Source organism: Schistocerca serialis, chromosome 1, assembly GCF_023864345.2.
Source record: "Schistocerca serialis cubense isolate TAMUIC-IGC-003099 chromosome 1, iqSchSeri2.2, whole genome shotgun sequence".
Taxonomy (NCBI): domain Eukaryota; kingdom Metazoa; phylum Arthropoda; class Insecta; order Orthoptera; family Acrididae; genus Schistocerca; species Schistocerca serialis.
Window position 1 is genome coordinate 824,463,795 of NC_064638.1, and position 19,860 is coordinate 824,483,654.

The 19,860-nt window shown below is 39.3% G+C and overlaps 1 protein-coding gene across 6 annotated transcripts in view; it reads right to left on the reverse strand.

Moving 5' to 3' along the window:
* Nucleotides 1–19,860, reverse strand: part of LOC126484410 (E3 ubiquitin-protein ligase RNF19A-like) — a 373,735-nt gene that overhangs the window by 68,767 nt on the left and 285,108 nt on the right. For all 6 annotated transcript variants that reach the window (XM_050107948.1, XM_050107917.1, XM_050107933.1 and 3 more), the window contains 3 exons: nt 17,967–18,111; nt 17,667–17,803; nt 5,619–5,716 (listed from right to left, as the gene is read on the reverse strand). In XM_050107948.1, the coding sequence (XP_049963905.1) occupies nt 5,619–5,716; nt 17,667–17,803; nt 17,967–18,111 (380 nt within the window). The remainder of the gene's footprint in view (nt 1–5,618; nt 5,717–17,666; nt 17,804–17,966; nt 18,112–19,860) is intronic.

Genomic DNA, 19,860 nt, shown 5'->3' on the forward strand with positions numbered 1-19,860 from the left:
TTTGGTAGAAACCACACACAACATGCAGTCAGATTTAGATCTAATCATCTTCCCTGCACTCAAAGGCTCCACCACTGTCGTGGTGAGTCTCAATGACTTCCTGAAGAAAGGACTCTACCAACTGTCTCACTCCTCCACCTACAGGCACTGCAGACTGAGCCCATCCCCGAGGTCAAACATAACCTCCAATCCTACTGAAATCCATGGGGCCCCCCAGAACATCACACATGAATCCATCTCCCTCTTCACCCCAACATCCCCCTTTCTTCAGGAATTAGCTGAGATTCATCACAACAGTGGTGGAGCCTTTGTCTGCATGGAAGATGATTAGATCTACATCTGACTGGAGGTTGTGTGTGGTTTCAACAAAAAGATTTGCCTCACCATTAACTGCGGGCCACATTCTTGTTTTCTAAACATGAAGGGATCCCTCACAAAGAAGAAGAAGAAGAATAGATCTATCGCCATTCCAATGTCAACAGTTTTGGGGATTAACAAATGCATGTAAATGTAACCAAATCTCGTCTGAAAACAGAATGAGGTAACGATCCATTTCACCATTGTGCACTAGTTTCACAACCCATTAGCAAAACCTAACGCTGTGCACAGGATCACAAGGTTTGGAAGTTCCTCCCTACTATTACTTTATAGAGCCTTGGCCCAAGTAACTTAGCAGCAGCTGTACAGAGGTGAAGAAATTTGTGTTTGCTGTGGAAGGTATCTTAGAGACATTTTAGGGGAATTTTCCAGGCAGTATGCAATGCTATCAGAGTGAGCTTCTGTTAGCACTGTATGTAGTCGTTAATGCTTCTTGTCATGAACACCTCACATTTCACAAAATTTATTCACTAACGTGTAAACTGTAGGGCAGATGAGGGAAAATTTCCCATTTGAATGAATTAAGGAGTTCTTTAGTGCAGATTGCTGCGTGAAGTCGGGCATTGTCGTGCAAAAACCAAATTTTGGATGTCAGCTTTCCTCAGCATTTGTTTTGAACTGCTCTGCAAAGGCTGTGCAAAGTTTGACAGTAACGGGCAGAAATTGTGGTTGCTCCACGTTCGAGAAAATCAATAAGCAGCACACCTTGCGTCTCCCAAAACACTGTCACCATCAACGTCCTTGCTGACAAGGTTTGCAAACATTTTCTAGGTTTTTGGGAAGACCTTGTGTTCCCCTCTCCATGGACTGTAATTTAGTATTGCAATTGACGTGTTTCACCCAAGTCTCGTCACCGGTTACAATTCAATTCAATCCCGTAATGAATCACCATGTTTGTGGTATGCCCCCAATGTTGCCCCCATTCGTTTTCTTTACGGTGCTCTGTAAGCATTTTGGGCACCCATCATGCACAAAATTTGTGGTAGCATAGCTTTTGAGTGAAAATTTCAAACAAAAAAGTCCGTGACACTTGTGGAAAAGAAAGCAAAAGCTCCGTAATTGGGAAGTGACGGTTTTCACAAATTGTTTCATCAATTTTAGTGACAAGATCATCAGTCACAATGCTCTGCATCCACTCTTCTATTCATCATGAACATTGGTTTGGCCATTTTTAAACCGAATGCACCATTTCCAGATGGAACATTCACTCATTACATTGTTTCTGTACACTTCACACAGTTCATGATAAATTTCTATAGGTTTTAGGATTTTTGCCAACAAAAACCGTATCACAGACCGCACCTAACAACTGGCGGCATTTTCGACTGCAGCGCACATTTCAAATTCGAATATCGAGAAAACCAGATATGCGGAGACATTACCGCTCTCACAGATGGATGCCGACTGAGCTGTCAAGCACGCACGAGAGGGAAACGTTCCCTTCTTTCTGAATAGCACTCTTATTAATTGTAAAATGTCAGAGATGGCATGTTTCATTCATACTAGTAAAAGTTCCACGAAAAACCGATAGATGGCACCACTTTGTCAATGTTTAGATTTTTGCAGTTGGCAGCTTTTTCTATTCACGTGCAAGTAAACAATGGTAAGCACCTAAAACATTGTGGCAAGTGAGAGTGAAGTGTCCAATGTTCATGTGAAAAACAAGCTTTTCAGTGAGTTTTTGAATGTGTGTGGAGATGACCTGGATACTTGTGACTCTGATGACCCAGAGTATGTTCCTGAAGATGAAAGCACCTCCCAAGTTGTTGATAATTAGGTAAATATGAATATTTATTTCTGCAATTAAACAGTGTTAAGTTGCATCCCGTAACATTATTTACACGAATTTACTTGACAATGTTATGCCAATAATGTTAAGAGCTATCCTTAACACTACTTACTTGCCATACTAAGTAATCCACATTAGTTTTCTATGAATTATTACTGTATCTGTAAATGTAGTGGTATGTTAATGCCTAGCCTTCTAACAGCAATCAGTATTAAGTTATGGATGTTGTTATGGAGTTTCTATATTCCACATGCTTATCTTTTTCAAGATTTTTTCCCTAGAGAAGGTGTGTGGGAGAATGTCAATTTATATGTCACATAATGAAAACTACAGTGGATATATAGTTTTAGGTGTTTAATTATTCTTATAATTGTGCAGAATGTTAATCTTACAACTTTCATTTTTTTGTAGGTTCAGAGGCTGCTTGGTGGTAGATGTCCCTCCGAAGATACATGCAGTAGTGACAATGATGAAGCAGACACTAAACATGTTATTGATCAACAGTGCATACGGAAAGGACGAAAGAGGCTAAAATGTGGGAGTGTGGAAGAACAGATGAAGAAAAACAGGAAGAAGGAAAGCAGTACACGAAGTACAGAGGCAAGGCTACTGTTGATGAAGAAAAAAGGATAGGCCCACCATACAAATGTCCTAAAAAATGTCTACTGCTTATCAACAAAGTAGAAAAACAAACAATATTCCGAAATTTCTGGAAAATGAATTGCTATGACACTCAAAATGCTTACCTACAAGGTTGCTTCTGATCAAAAACAGTTATCTGAAAGAAGATTAAACATGAGATACCTAGACAGTCAAACAATCCTATATACAGTGATAACTGCTGGAAAGGACATCACTGTTTGCAAATTGCATTTCTTAACATACATGGACTTCACAAAAATAGAGGGTGTGTGGAGCATATCGTGAAACGATTGAAAAATGGTGCCGTTTCACCTACTTCTGATGGCAGATGTAAGTATACCAGTCATCCTAGAAAATATTCAAAGGATGGCATCAACGACGTGAAAGCATTTACTGATGAACTTCCAAAGTATAGGAGTCGCTAAACTCGAAAAGATTCATTGTGAGAGTAATTAAGTATGGAATATTCCACGCAGCTCTGTTATGACAAGTATATTGATGAATGTCAATCAGCACAAGGTATGTTTCTATAGACAAATTTCAATGAATATTTGCCAAGGAATTCAATGTAAGTTTCAAGAGCCCTAAAATGGACAACTGTCAACAGTGTGATTCAATTTACGCAGCAATCAAGCATGCTGAGAAATGTAAAAACTAAACTGAAATACATTCATTGTGAATAAAGCAGGAAATTCCACATTCGAAAAGCAGAGACTGGGCAATCTGCAATATGTGAAGCAACGAAAGTAGCAAAACAAGGCAAAAATGTTCATGTAATCACATTCAATTTGCAACACACACTATCCACACCTAAACTGACTACTAGGCCAATGTTTTATAAGCATAAAATACGGTGCTATAATTTTAGTGTCCATTCTTGTGCAGATAGCCAAGGACATTTTTTTCTCTGGGATGAAGCAACAGCTAAAAGGGTACCAGACAAAATAGCAAGCTGTTTAAAGATGTATTTCGAAAAGAATGACATCAAAGGTGAAAAGTTGAGTGCATTTTCCGACAACTGTGGTGGACAAAACAAGAACTGGACCTTAGTGGCGTTTTGGCTATGCCCGTTAAAAGTCTGGTCGTTACAGATACATAGAGAACACCTTTCCTCAGGCTGGACACAACAGGCTACCTAATGACAGGGACTTTGTTCAGGTGGAGAAAAATGTCACCTCACATTATCAAAGTGTTTATGGACCTGATCTACGAACTTCCCAGCGAAAGAAGCCATTCAAGGTAACTTGTATGACTCTAGAGTGTTTCTACAGCTTCTCTACACTGAAACAGCTGTTTTACCAACCACAAGCAGTAACTGCTCAAAGCAAACTCATTATTAAAAATTGTGTTCAACTCGTATTTTCTGCTGAGCTATAAAGTCCCACCCCAACATTAATGTTTAGTGATACATACAATGGTTGCCTAGAATCTGTTGCCTCTTCCTATTAAAGGAGACAAGCTAAGAGACATTCTCTCAAGCTTGAAATGGATATTTCCTGTATCCCATGATTAGTACAACATACTCCAAGCACAAGGAGGTACTGCAGTTCAGCAACAAGAAGACAAAGAAGAAGATCGACAATTGTGCAATGAGAAAACGATGTTTTAGGTGAAATAATAATGTTAAGTAAATGCATTGAGAATTAAGTGTTTTCAGGTTAAAAAGGAATATTAAGTGTGTTGAGACTACAATGTTTCGAGTAAATAATGTTAAGTACACGTTTCTTACAGAAAGATTTAGGCATTCATTTCACCCATGTGCTATTCGAGAGTGGATCAGTCAAGAAACAAACAAACTAGTTCTATGAACATGCTGCCAAACATATTAAGTGTGGATTTCAGAATGATCATGCCAAGGGTGGTATAGACTGGTATCGTATCTCCTAGACTAATAAGATTCAAGCCCAAGCATGACACCTATTGCATTTCTGTAAATTTATGTTTTCTTTCCAATTATAAATTCTTTAAAAAGGGTAAGGAAATCTATGTATCATATACATATCATTACATTTTTGTAACAAGTGATTTAAGAGGAAATGAGATAAAATGAAATGTATTTTAGAGTATTACTGTCACCATTTAATAGTAATGATGTAGCTTATCACTGGCTGAAGCTGTAGCTATATACAGTTAAATGGAGCAATGTACATTTGAGCGCATAGTTTAAAATACTAGTCTAGTATGTTAGGTTCAACCCCCTTGCAACAGGAATATAACGAAAGAACATAATTATATACATTAACTACAGGGTGGACAAAATAAAACTGGCATGAAAAAAAACAAATTGTAAGACTGACATGGAATTGACCCTTGTTATTGAACAGGAGAATTGCCCATCACAGAAAATGCTGTAAATCACAATTTTGACGCACTAATCGGATGCTGTCAACTATATGCACATGTACAGCCCCCAATAAGCTGTGTTCCAAGCAGTTTCCTGTGTCATTACATTTGAGTCAGTGTGAGAGGAGCTGATAAGTGTAGTGACCAGTTGAATGAAACACAAAATGTACTCACGACATAACAGCACATGTTCATTGTCGATTGTTGTGGGAAGCACAATTCATAGAAACCAGGTGTGGAACTGTTCGTGCAAGAGTTTAAGACTGGAAGTGTTTTGGCAAAACCTCCAGCAAAGTCTGCAGGTGAAACTGCACTGCACAACATCAGTGACAGGCATTTCCACCATATTCTGTGACTGCCATTAATAAGGGTCAATCCCACATTCATTTTACTGTAAATATTTTCTGGAACAGCATTATTCGTTCTCCTTGTACAGTTCTGTAAGAATGTCTTTAAATGTACTTACCGATGCAGTGACCCCGCCTGCAATGGCCAAGTTGCGTTTATGTTTGTTTGTTTGCTCATACCGGGCATATAATTTGCGTCCCACCCAAACGGGTATACCTGAAAAAGTTTATTACGACATAAGTCAAGTCATCAATATTTTAACTACAATCCAATTATATTACATGCTACTCTTTGTTATAAATGAAACTTTAATGTTTCTCATTTTAGGACATAATATTGCACATGTTACTCTTCAAATAATAGTAATATTATAGCATTTAACTACAATAAGACAGCGATCAATTTTATGCAACACATCTCAAGAGTCGAAGCGGTCAACTGGTTGCCAGCAATTTGATCACATCATACATCATCACTAATGTTAAAATGTAAAATATACTCAATTACGGGTACTTGCACACATCCAACTCTATAATGCCCTTTGGAACACAATGAATAAGGATTACACCATCACAGTCACAAGACATGGCCACCATTATTTCTTCAGGACAAGCCCTTATGTGAAATTTTTTGGTAGTATAGAGCCTATGAGATTCCACTGGGCTGACTGGCACTTCGTTTTAGGATTGAAATTTGACGCCTATGTCTCGTACACTGTCACAGTTATTGAAAAGAAAGACATATTCATGCTTTCATCGAGTGTCAATGTCGCCTGGCAAACTGCACGTGTACACCCTTGAGGTTGGCCGTTAGTATCTATGAGACCCACCTGGAGGACACTTTCTGCATTTTAAGATCATGCAGGATTGTGCACTCATGTCCTATACAGAAGCAATATCTTTCACACCCAATAGGCAAAACTCCAGAACAATTGTCTCCACTTACATGGTCATGTTGTCAGTCTAGCTAGTGCAAGCTTGTGATTGTTTTGGTTGATTGTCATTAGACATTTGGCCTCCATTGAATTGTTGCATCCATAAATGCCCATTGCTGTTACTAACTGTCATGCCTACAAGCAAAATGTAGTAAGTCCACTTTTTGTCAAAAATGAGTTGTCATTTTGTTTTCAGTGATACTGTCTACCGATTATGTTCTTAAAACACAAGCAAAACAGCTTACGTCTGCCCCAAAATGTACCTGCAAAATAGCCTAAAGATGCAGAAGTTCACGTATTCACTTCTGGCTGTTAAACAAAACCAAGTTAATTCACTTCATAATAAAGTAGCACAACTTGATGTATCCTAAGCAACTGTCATTATCTATAAAGGCAAGAAGATGCAAAACTCACTTTGTGCTCATATGTATTTTACCCCAATAATGCTGCTTTCCCAGTTTATTGCTTTATGAAAGTTAGTGCTGAGCCGTTTGTGGAAGTTCCATGAAGTTGTCCCTACTACATGCTACTATGAAACAATAAACAGTAGCACAACAGCTGTTACCCAGCCATATTGGCACATTTTTCTTGGCTTGGCTTGTTTATGAATGCATGGAGAAAATTTATGATGCTTTTGTTGGATAAAATATAAAGAGTACATAACCATGGATGTTAATCATGGAATATGTGTACAACCAACTCCAAAAGGGATAGTCCATGAAAGATCAGCAAAGCCTACTGGCTGAAGGGGAACAAAGCAAAACACATGAAATAGCATTCAATCAGCAACTCTCCTATTCTGTGCTATTCTACTGCATGTTAATAATAAGACCTTCATTATAAGACCTTCATTATCAGCATATCTATAAACAGTAATTTATACTGCAATACGTTAGATTATGTTAATGTAAAAATTGGTTCTTTCATATGGCCACAGTCATGATTTCCTCTAATAAGCAGTACACCAATCATTTAGCAACCATTTGTTTAGGAAAACATAGGACCCTGCTTTCTTCTTACTGGTACTGTTTTTACTACACACTCTTAAAGTGGGTTTCCGGTTCATATTTACTGCAAGTATGCAGCTTCATCAGCAAACCAGAGTGAAATAGTATCAATGCAGGATGGTGGACGGAGAGTACATCAAGCCTTATAAAAGTTCCGGACAAAATTAAACAGGAAGAGCTTATAATTATGAACACAGTCATTTAATCAGGTTAACACAGACAGGTCGTAGTGGCATCCACACATCTGGCTGATGTTTGACAGCTATGGAGGGCAAAACAAAAACCAGAGAATGTTAGATATGCTGAGCTATTTGATAACACAAGAAGCTCCCTTCTGACAATGTGAAATTAGTGAAGATCTATCCAACGGATTGGGCATTCATTTCTACAACACAACTCAATTTTTGGCTGTACAGAAAAATTCTCAGTCTAAAGTCACAATTACCTCTATGAGTGAGTACAATTAAGTATTCAAGAATTCAGTTGCTGATGTCATTAACCCACCTAATCAGCGGCATTTCAGGTATGTTCCTATAAAATGGCTTGCAGTCACTAGAAGTAAACATGGAAACACACTAGCAAGAGAAAGTGGCCAACAGAATGGGCACTGATGAAGGAAGAGAGCTAAGCGGACAAGGAAAGCATACTCGTACATGGAACCAGATGTTACCTGACTTGGGAGAGCTGTAAAGGAAGTGAAAGTGATGGACACTGATTTTCTGGTTAAAAACTATAAAAAGAACCTGGTGTAGGATAGGACTGCATCCAGAAACAGGCATTTTCAAATGTTCCCAGGCTCTTTTACAGTTTCTAATACAGAAATATCTTGCTCTTACCTGGCTAATCTGTGACCTATAAGCCTCATCAGCAAATTTTCACTACACCAGACTTCTCTCCTTCTACAAAATCCTGCAGTTGTGTGCCGCTCATGTTTCCTTGAATGCTATCATCTGCCACGCCAACTTCAAACTGCAACAACAGGCCAGTCTTCACCTCAAAAAGCTATCCTGCCTTCTCCAAAACTCCCTGAACAGTGGTGTTTCCATTCCTGTCCCTCTGCAGCCTCCTAAGCAGCCACACTATCAACCACCACTTCTCTCCTACAAATCAAGCTTGGCCAATCTCCTTAACATCCCACAAAAAAATGGCTCTGAGCACTATGGGACTAAACATCTGAGGTCATCAGTCCTCTACAACTTAGAACTACTTACACCTAACTAACCTAAGGACATCACTCACATCCATGTCTGAGGCAGGATTCAAACCTGCGACGGTAGCGGTCGTGCGGTTCCAGACTGTAGCGCCTAGAGCCGCTCAGCCACTCTGGCCAGCTAACATCCCACAGCCTTTACCACTGCCTCCCAGACCAAGAATAACCCATAATCACATAATGAAGGCTTTCACAACCAGATGACATAGCTGCTGGTAAACCTTTCAGGATGTGAGGTCGAGGTCAAAGAAACTCTTCTGTTCCTGATGTCTCGTCCAGGACTGCGCTGGACATCTTCAGAGGCACTCCTCTGTTGAGTCTTGACGACTGACTGTCGGCAAGACTCAGTGGAGGAGCACCTCTGAGGATGTCCAGCGCAGTCCTGGACGAGACGTCAGGAACAGAAGAGTTTCTTGGACCATGGCTTCACATCCTGAAAGGTTTACCAACAGCAATAACCCAAAATCCCAAGATCCAGTCACAACAGTACAGTATCCTTAATCTCTCCTCTAAAGCACTCTCCCCTCATGAATTCTCTGAATTATCTAAGGGCCTCACTTTCAGCCCTAAGCCTGCATTTTATCATGCTGCTTTGGTGAGGGACCTACTTTCCTTCACATGTAATATCCATTGGAAGTATCACTTTGCAGTACAATCCCAAAACCTTTCCAACAGCAAACCTGACATCGAACCCTGTCTTGAACAGTTCAGACCATGATCCCAACTTGATCCACCACTAGTACCTCAAAATCATCCCTTACAAGCCTTCCAAGAATTTCTCACATCCAGTATTGCTTCACAACCCTTTCTCGGATCCCAACAACATGGCCCTAACCGTCCTCTACAGAACTCCAGGCTCTACATTCCCTAAAAGCTAATGACTCCATCATTATCCTCTCAGCAGACAAAGAATCTACCACGGTAGCACTTAACCAAAAGGCATAAGTTAGTGAAGGTTGGGGTTGGGTCGTTTGGGGCAAGAGACCAAACAGCGAGGTCATCGGTCTCATCGGATTAGTGAAGGACGGGGAAAGAAGTCGGCCGTGCCCTTTCAAAGGAACCATCCCGGCATTTGCCTGAAGCGATTTAGGGAAATCACGGAAAACCTAAATCAGGATGGCCGGACGCGGGATTGAACCGTCGTCCTCCCGAATGCGAGTCCAGCGTGCTAACCACCGCGCCACCTCGCTCGGTTTAGTGAAGGTCTGAGCCAGCTGTCTGACACCTCTACATACAGCGTCTGCTATCAAGATCTCATTCCTGTGATTCAAACTGACCTGCAGTCTCTCCTTGAAACCTCAGGACCCTCACAATGACTAATACCTATGGTAGTTGCTGGCTTCAACGCACCAATGGAATGTATACCTGTCTTAGTTAGTTGATCAACAATTGCAACCCATAATACAAAGACTCCCTCCTACATCAAAGATACCAACCATTACCTAGATTGTCTGAAATCCATACCTGTCCCACTCCCACCACACCTTGGTTGTCGCCATTGATGCCATCTCCCTCTATACCAACATTCCCCACGTGCAAGGTCTGTCAGCTGCTGAACATTTCCTCAGTCAGTGTCCACCTGCTTCCAAACCTATGGCATCCTTCCTACTCACCTTAATCAACTTTATACTTACCAACAACTACTTCACCTATAAGGGGCAGACATACAAATAGATCAGAGGTACAGCCATGAGAACCAGAATGGCTCCTTACTATGCCAACCTTTTTATGGGTCACTTGGAGTGGTCTTTCCTGGGATCCATAAGTCTTCAGCCCCTGGTTTGGTTTAGATACATTGAGGACATCTTTACTATATGGACTCATGGGGAGCCTGACCTGTTAAAATTCCTGGAATCTCTGAATACCTACTCGCAATTAAATTTCACATGGTCCTATTCTGAATCCCACGCCACTTTCCTTGATGTCGATTTCGTCTTCACTGAACCCCAGCTACACATTCCCATCCATATCAAACCTACCAACAAACAACAGTACTTACATTTTGACAGTCGCCATGCCTTCCATGTCAAACGTTCCCTCCCATACAGCCTTGGCATCTGACGCCAACATATTTGTTCGGATACAGACTCTTTGGAGGAATATACCATCATCATTCACACCTTAGCCTTCATGCAAGTAATTACCCCACCAGCCTAGTTAGAAAGAAGATTTCCCAGGCCATCACGTCCAATCCTGGTACTGCTGATCCCTCCATAATACAGCTTCGGAGCAGACCATTGGTGACTCAGTATTATCCTGGTCTGGAATGCGTTAATCAGCTACATCGACAGGACCATGACTTCCTAAAATCAGGCCCTAAAACGAAATCTATTCTGTCTGAAATTTTGCCCACAGACCTAGAATAGCTTTCCTTCACCGTCCCAATCCCTGAAATATTCTTGTCAGATCATACGCTCCTTCTGCACCCATCTCCCTGCCCTATGGCTCCTGCCCTTGTGACTGTCCCTGCTGCGAGACTCGCCCTATGCATCCTCACTGCAAGACTTGCCCTATGCACCCTCCCAGCACCACCTATAATAGCCCGTTATTGGCAAAACATATACTATCAAAGGGAGAGCCACCTGCAAAACAACACATCATATACCAGCTATTAAGTAAACATTGTTTGGCCTTCTACATTGGCATGACTACCACCAAATTATCAGTTAGGATGAATGGGAATAAGCAAACGGTGTATACTGCAACATGCATGCTCTGCAACATGACATTTGTGACCTTGACGCCTGTTTCACCACACTCACCATCTGTATTCTTCCCCCCAGACACCAGTTTCTCAGAACTCAGCAGGTGGGAACGAGCCCTACAACATTTCCTTGGTTCTCACCACCCACCTGGCCTTAATTTACATTAATTTCTTCCGTCTCAGCATTTCTTCACTGTAACTACTCTTTGCTTCACTCCATTTTAGTTTTCGACATCTTTCATTGTCTTTCCTGTCTATTTTTCACTGCCCCCTTTCCATCTCTGTTATGTACAACGCACATAGCTTTTCACTCCTATCAACTCATACATGATGTTTAAGCAGTAATCTCTGTCTGCATACTACCCTGTTTTCCACCTTTAAGCTCTCAGGTTTTCAAATCTCGTCCGATGCAGTCCCCGGCAATCAGTCTTCTCATCCCATATGGTAAGTCTCCTCTGACCCGCAGTTCCGAGTGACTTTCCTGAAATCTACCCCTTTTCCTAGACCTCTCCACTCCTTTTCCTTCACCCTTCTTCCTTCCCCTTCAACCCTTCTGCCTGAAGAGGGAGCCACTGGCTAAATAAGCTTGCCAATTAGAACCATCTTTTATGTGCATGTTCTGATGCCACTAGGTGAGTAGACTTTTTTATCTATCCAATTAAGTATTACATTAAGATTTACTAAGGACTCTGGGGTACTGATAGAAATTAAGAAGCAAAAATTTAGCTATCCTCACTCTAAAATCATTTGTAATAATGAAGTTAGGACTTACATAACTGATATTTCCAAAAAACTAACTTCTTATTACACATTAAGTCAACCATGAAAATTAGCACTTACAAAATTAACTAGGGCCAGTGTGTATATTCATTTAACATAAAAATTTTCTGTATCTGCAAAAGCAACACATTATAAACAGCAAATAATAAATAAAATTATGATAATTCTGCATCAACTTCAAGGAGGAAAGTTACACACCCTTTGGCAGCACCCTTATACCTCCGACTGCCCCTTTCAACTTCGTTGTTAATGTTTATTACTTGGCATCGAACAGTAAAACAGTAGATTATTGTTTCCCTTTGTGCATTGAGAAGACTTACTATGTCTTTATAATATTCAAGGGGTCAACAAAATTTTGAAGGTATGTTTATCTTCCAATGCTCTCTCCCTCCCCCCTACTCCAACTTTTTCTTAATTTGTTAATGAAGACAGCTGCTCAGCTGCTGCAAATGTGAAAATGGTAGAGGAAGGTCATAGTACAGGAATAGAAAAAAAAAGAGAGGAATTCTTAGCGAGTATGCACTTTAAATTTAGAACATTATGCAATAAAATATAAAGTGAGAAAGTTTGTCTGAGGCACAATTAAATGCATCAAAATGAAAAAACAAATCCAAGACAGTCCATCTCACAAAGCGTTTATGGCAGTATTATAGGTGACTGCTGCCAATGTTACTACTGTCTGGTAAGTTTCAAAGCAAATAAATGTTTGAAGTTGCACCTTTCACAGCCCAAAATTTGTGTCTGATGAGAGGGATGTTTTATTCACCATAAAATGAGTGTTTTAATATGAGAGAGGAAGCGAGAGGTTGAGAGAATGGGAAGGAGAATCAATCACTAATCACATAGTAGGTCACACATTTCCTACCTTGGGAAAAAGGTATTTAGAACCAGTAACAGAAGACAAGATACCCAACATTCAGCTTCACCAATGCAGTTCAATGTCATTTTCCCAGTTCTTAATAGAGTCTTAAGGGGACCACACTGTGGTTCAGGTAAAAAAAAAATCTATTTTCGGTTTTCATCATATTTCGATAGATTAAGGTTGTCTTTAAGTTCTCTGAAAAGTACTTCACTGAAAAAAATTTTTTTTGAGCATTTAAAGAGCATTTTCCTACCACGTGTGTTAATGTGCCACGCCTACTTTTCTGTCGCCCACTTCTGTGCATATATTTTAAACCTTTATACCCCTACATTGCACATTAGCAAATGGGTAGAGTTTACAAATGATACTTTCTTTTGAATGGGCTCAAGATTTCCTGATATGCAGAAGTGCTTGATAGAGTATCAATGTTGCTCACTCAACCACGTGCCATTTGACTTGCAGCACTAGTGCAACAGAAGGATAAGTGAGAAAGGAACTACAAAAATCTAATGTTCTGCTTACAAAAATTGACAATTTTGTGAAAAACAGAGGAAATATCATTAAATTCCATCAACACTCAAATTTTTGTTGTATTCGAATAGATTTGCAATAGAAGTTCTCATACATGTATGGGTACTGTATACATACATCTATGCTGCTTTTAAAGTAAAGGCAACATTCAAAGCTGAAAATCCTGTCCTTCAAAAACCATTACACAATTTTGAATCCAAGCCTGTATTTTATTTTGTTATGAGAAACAAATGATTTAAGAAGTGCATTGCAAATGAAAATTTGGTAGCTTCTCACGCATTAGACTAAGGGGAAGGAAATGTAACCAGCTTTTAACCAGTTTTAGAACACGGTGGTGACACTCAGATGAAGGAAAATTGATCCAGAATTAAATGTCTAACAAATGAAACAAACCACATTAAACCGACTGCAATTGTTATTGCAAGAATGTAGCAGAAAGGCCCACTGTGGAGATAGTACCAATGAAGGCACTAGATCGCGGGGCGAGTGAAAGTGTATTAGTTGCTGTGTTTACATATGACCTGCACACTAGAAGGTACAGTCATCAGTGTTTCATTGTTACTCAAGAACAATGCTACAGAAGGCTGGGAGGGCACAGGAGCTTAGCTGACAACTACAACATGGTTGGAAGGGGAATGGTGAGCAGGCAAGAAATTTCGTTCTGCTGCCAACCATGGGAACCTACAACGCATATTTAGGCTTTTTATGAACGGCTATTATGTTTAAACTGCAGTTTACCTGAATCCATTTGTACTCAGAATCAAATCTGACTTTAAAATTGGACAAATACTGAACAGTAGTGTCGAAAGTCTAGACCGAGACCAGTGGCATACTTATTTGTTTTGAGCAGCGATGTTGCTGATGATCGCCGTGAGGTATGATGCAAATGATAGGGAGTGTGTCAGGTGTTGGTTTTACACAGCCGATGAGAGAGCGGCAGACAGATGATACGTTTTTGTAGTAAAAGACAATGTAATGTTCTCATATCAGTAGAAGACAAACTCTGCTCTAGGTTCCAAAAAGTTGCAACATATTCGGAAGAAACAACCAAATATTTGTGACAACAAAGATGTAAGTTTCACAGATGCCCTGTTATGACAGTGATGATTAAAAATAGTGGTACGACAGGAGACTGGCTAAACTAATGAGGCAGTGAAGATATAAATTGATGTAAACCGTTTCTTTTTATTTTATTTCTCCTTTTACCATCAAAATTCTGACAACCAATAAATGGCATAAGTTTAGAATAGGTGTAACGGTAACTTTTTAGGTAGATACCTAATGCCAGTAAAAGTTCATAATTTTGATTAGTTAGAATATGTTAAAAAATAAATTTTCCTTAAGGAGCTTCTTAAAAAAAACTGCACTGTTTTACCCAGAAAAAAAAAAAACAGTCAAAACATATGAAATACATAAACACACCAAACATGCAGTAACATCTTCAGTTTAATGAAGGCAGTAACAGCAAAGGCAGACCAACCCTTCAAAATCTTGTGTTGCATGTTTTGGCCACTAAATGAACAATGCTGGATTAAAAAATCACTTTGTACAGTGCACAATTTTACAACCTGATGACAAGTCAACACTGTTGCACATGTAAAAAACTGAACTAAATCTAAGAGGATCCATTACATGACACCAACCACTTTCAAATGTTGAGATTGAGTACTCAGAAAGTAAAATCAATTCATCAACTCATGACTAACACATCAATCAATGAATTACAGCATTCTGTCTGGGTGCTGGGAGAAATTGTTCAAGTACTTTTGTAGCAAACTGCTTCTTAGGATGATGGTTGGTTGTTAACCATGATTCTAGTAATGAAACACATACGGTAGGGTAGGTTTGCATCAGCTTTTATAATTCTGCTAGTGGAAATGGTAACAGTTACTGGCCCCCCCCCTTTTTTTTGGGGATGGGGGGGTGTCAGACACCTTCAAATTTGCCATAATTTTTCATGTTTCCCTTTTCCCTTTTCCTTCTCTTTATTTCCTTCTTTATGAGCTTAGTTGGTTAGAAATCTTTGAGGTGATTCTTAAATTGTAGGTCCAGGTCGGAATATGATCTGTCTATTCTACAGTCTAATGCTTGGGAGAGCCAGTCCTGACAAAACTCTACCATCTGGTGAGCAAGATGTATGAAACAGGCGAAATACCCTCAGACTTCAAGAAGAATATAATAATTCCATTACCAAAGAAAGCAGGTGTTGACAGATGTGAAAATTACCGAACCATCAGTTTAATAAGTCACAGCTGCAAAATACTAACACGAATTCTTTACAGACGAATGGAAAAACTAGTAGAAGCCGACCTCGGGGAAGATCAGTGTGGATTCCGTAGAAATACTGGAACACGTGAGGCAATACTGACCTTACGAGTTATCTTAGAAGAAAGATTAAGGAAAGGCAAACCTACGTTTCTAGCATTTGTAGACTTAGAGAAAGCTTTTGACAATGTTGACTGGAATACTCTCTTTCAAATTCTAAAGGTGGCAGGGGTAAAATACAGGGAGCGAAAGGCTATTTACAACTTGTACAGAAACCAGATGGCAGTTATAAGAGTTGAGGGTCATGAAAGGGAAGCAGTCGTTGGGAAGGGAGTAAGACAGGGTTGTAGCCTCTCCCCGATGTTATTCAATCTCTATATTGAGCAAGCAGTAAAGGAAACAAAAGAAAAATTTGGAGTAGGTATTAAAATTCATGGAGAAGAAATAAAAACTTTGAGGTTCGCCGATGACATTGTAATTTTGTCAGAGACAGCAAAGGACTTGGAAGAGCAGTTGAACGGAATGGATGGTGTCTTGAAGGGAGGCTATAAGATGAACATCAACAAAAGCAAATCGAGGATAATGGAATGTAGTCGAATTAAGTCGGGTGATGCTGAGAGTATTAGATTAGGAAATGAGACACTTAAAGTAGTAAAGGAGTTTTGCTATTTGGGGAGCAAAATAACTGATGATGGTCGAAGTAGAGAGGATATAAAATGTAGACTGGCAATGGCAAGGAAAGCGTTTCTGAAGAAGAGAAATTTGTTAACATCGAGTATAGATTTAAGCGTCAGGAAGTTATTTCTGAAAGTATTTGTATGGAGTGTAGCCATGTATGGAAGTGAAACATGGACGGTAAATAGTTTGGACAAGAAGAGAATAGAAGCTTTTGAAATGTGGTGCTACAGAAGAATGCTGAAGATTAGATGGGTAGATCACACAACTAATGAGGAAGTATTGAATAGGATTGGGGAGAAGAGAAGTTTGTGGCACAACTTGACCAGAAGAAGGGATCGGTTGGTAGGACATGTTCTGAGGCATCAAGGGATCACCAATTTAGTATTGGAGGGCAGCGTGGAGGGTAAAAATCGTAGGGGGAGACCAAGAGATGAATACACTAAGCAGATTCAGGAGGATGTAGGTTGCAGTAGGTACTGGGAGATGAAGAAGCTTGCACAGGATAGAGTAGCATGGAGAGCTGCATCAAACCGGTCTCAGGACTGAAGACCACAACAACAACAAAATGCTTGGTTCTTTCACACATTGTCTTATGTTTGACATGTACTTTTGGGGGGGGAGGATGACATTCCACAGAACTCTCTCTCTTATAGTGACACCAAGCAGAAAGAGGAAATAGTATCTCCTTTGAACAATACATTGGTTTAATAGAAGGTTCACATGCTTATAGGCACAGAGGAAGTACTAGCTGCGGTATCAGCAAAATGTAAGAACATTCTCACTTTCACATCCTGTGAAGGATTTATTAACCATTTCTTATAATCCTCTTTCTTAAAATGAAGATCACTCCAGAGCAAGAGATCATTGGCAAATTGCACAAAGAAACAGTTTTCTGAATTGTGTAATGACAGGTCTAACACAACTAACTGAAGACAATTATGCAGATTTATATTATAAAAGGTCTCCACTAACCTGAAGCAAAAATAACAGGGAGAGAGACTCCATTCTCTTTTAGATGGCTATTTTATATCCAAATTACATAATAACAAAAGACACACCAGCCTGATTAAAACTACTCAGGCACACAAAGTATTGACACAAAAAAATGTATAAAATACATACTTTTATATAAAACACAACAGCAGTGACACTCTACCTTTCAAAACTGTTCTAATAAATTAAAGAGTTTCCTTACCTATAATCATTGCTGGAACGGCAATGCCAGCAACAAGACCTATACCAACAGGTGCACCCACTAAAGTCCCCAACTGCCACAAGATCTTCTTTTTCCGGGACCATGGCTTCTTTCCCCAGAATGTACAACCAGAGGGACTGTTTAAAGAATGCATTACATTAATCTTTAAACAATTTAGCATTGTTCTAAATAGAATGTTCATTAGTTGAATCATTACATTCAAAAGACATTTACTATTTTAAATAAAGTCAGTATATCATTAATTTATGAAGTAGCTATATGGTCAGCAGCATCACCCACCTCAGATAATGTAAATCACTAATCTCTTTCATGCACAGCCAACAGAATTCAGCACAACACAGTGAACACGTCATATGATTGCATGAGCCATCGTCCATCTTCACTATTAACACTTGACAACGCGGACATGGCTTAATGTCATCACCTGCAATGCAATTTTCATACTTGAGAGTTTGATCACAGCTGTTATTTTAACACACACACACACACACACACACACACACACACACACACACACACACACACCTAAACTGAAGAATGAGCAGTGCTTTTGGTGGGAAAAATAGCCAAAATAGCCTTTCCCAGAAGAGTGCCTTGTCTTACAGGGTGACTAAAGAGTTAGTTTCTCTTCTAACAATGCTGTGCAACATGTGGTGATGTACAGAGATTCTTTTGATGTGCATTTCTTGCATTAGTTATGTGAGTTCCTATTTCTGTAAGCCATTTCTTGTGTGCAAAATAAGCACTCCCAGCAATGTCTGAGCACTGTGTTGCCACCCATTTAAGAGATGTACTGTGGAAGGGCAGGTATAACACTGATATACAGTCTTTAGGATCTCCTAGTGACACAGCTGGGCAGATTGTGGAGACCTTCCTGTTCACTTTTCAGTTTACCAACAAACATCAGTAACTTTATTTATTTTATTTTATTTTTATTTTATCCATATTTTGCAACTTAAAACGTGTTTTTTGATCTTCACTTTGACATGATTAGGACGAAAATCACATGCTGGACATTCTTTGGTGAACTTTGTTTCAGTTGTTTTATTTTATTTCTCTCTCGATGCTCAGTGTATACTGTATTATAGATATAAAAATTCACCTCATAAGAAGGTAATGAAAGATACTCTAAACAATCAATTCCACAAAGACACTGAAATCTATATTACAAAGACTATAGAAAATGTGAGCCAGAAAATAAGGGAAAGTATGATTTAATGTAACAGGAAGTAAGTACCTTGGACTTCAGAAAGGCGATGGGGAATACCAAATGGATGACATAAGATGAGAAAGGTAATGAAACTGCAGAAAATCAAGGAGTGATAAATGAATAGAAGAGATACGTAGAAGAATTGTGAGTGGCAAGAAGTCATACAGATGCTTTCCATATGAAAGTAATTACTCAACGAGGACAAAGGATTTCCAAACATTATGGAAGAAGTTGAGATGGCAGTTAAGAAGACAAAGTGTGGAAAAGCTAATGGTGGAGACAGGATTCCAAATTAAGTAACCAAAGGAAAGTTTGAAATACTGAACGTATAGTAATACTTATGTGCTAGATGAGTGACCTGATGACATCACAAAAACAGTGATGTGTTGATACTGAAGAAAACAAGTGTCACAGATGTAAACAATGTATGTCTGATACTTCATCTGGCAATAATTCTAAGAATAATGAACAGGCAATAGCAATCAAAAGTTGAGAAAGGACTGGAAATAAAACCATTTGTCTTCAGAAAGGACAAAGGTTGATGAGATGCAACTGGACAGTTATCCAATAACTGGGGAAAGATATTTAGAAAGAAGTAGGGAAGTTTGTGCAGGTTTTGTTGACTTGGAAAAGCTTTCAACAGAGTTCACATGATTTGCTGACAAAATGGTATCACTGAGCAAAAATAAAAAGACAAGTGACGTTATGTTAGAGGAGGAGAAGACTGACAAACTTAGGTAAGTACATTTAATTTGCACACTTTCCGTATGTTGCTGCTCAAAGGGTTTTCCAATTCAAAAAGCCTTTCAAGCTCAGTTAATATAGTCACTTTACCAATTTGTTTACACTGTAAGATTTTGGGTACCACATATTACAATGTACCTTGCAGTATCATGTCTTTTGCAGATAAAGATACTGTAAAATATTCCTACTGGCAGAAACTGCTGCTCACGATTGCAAAGA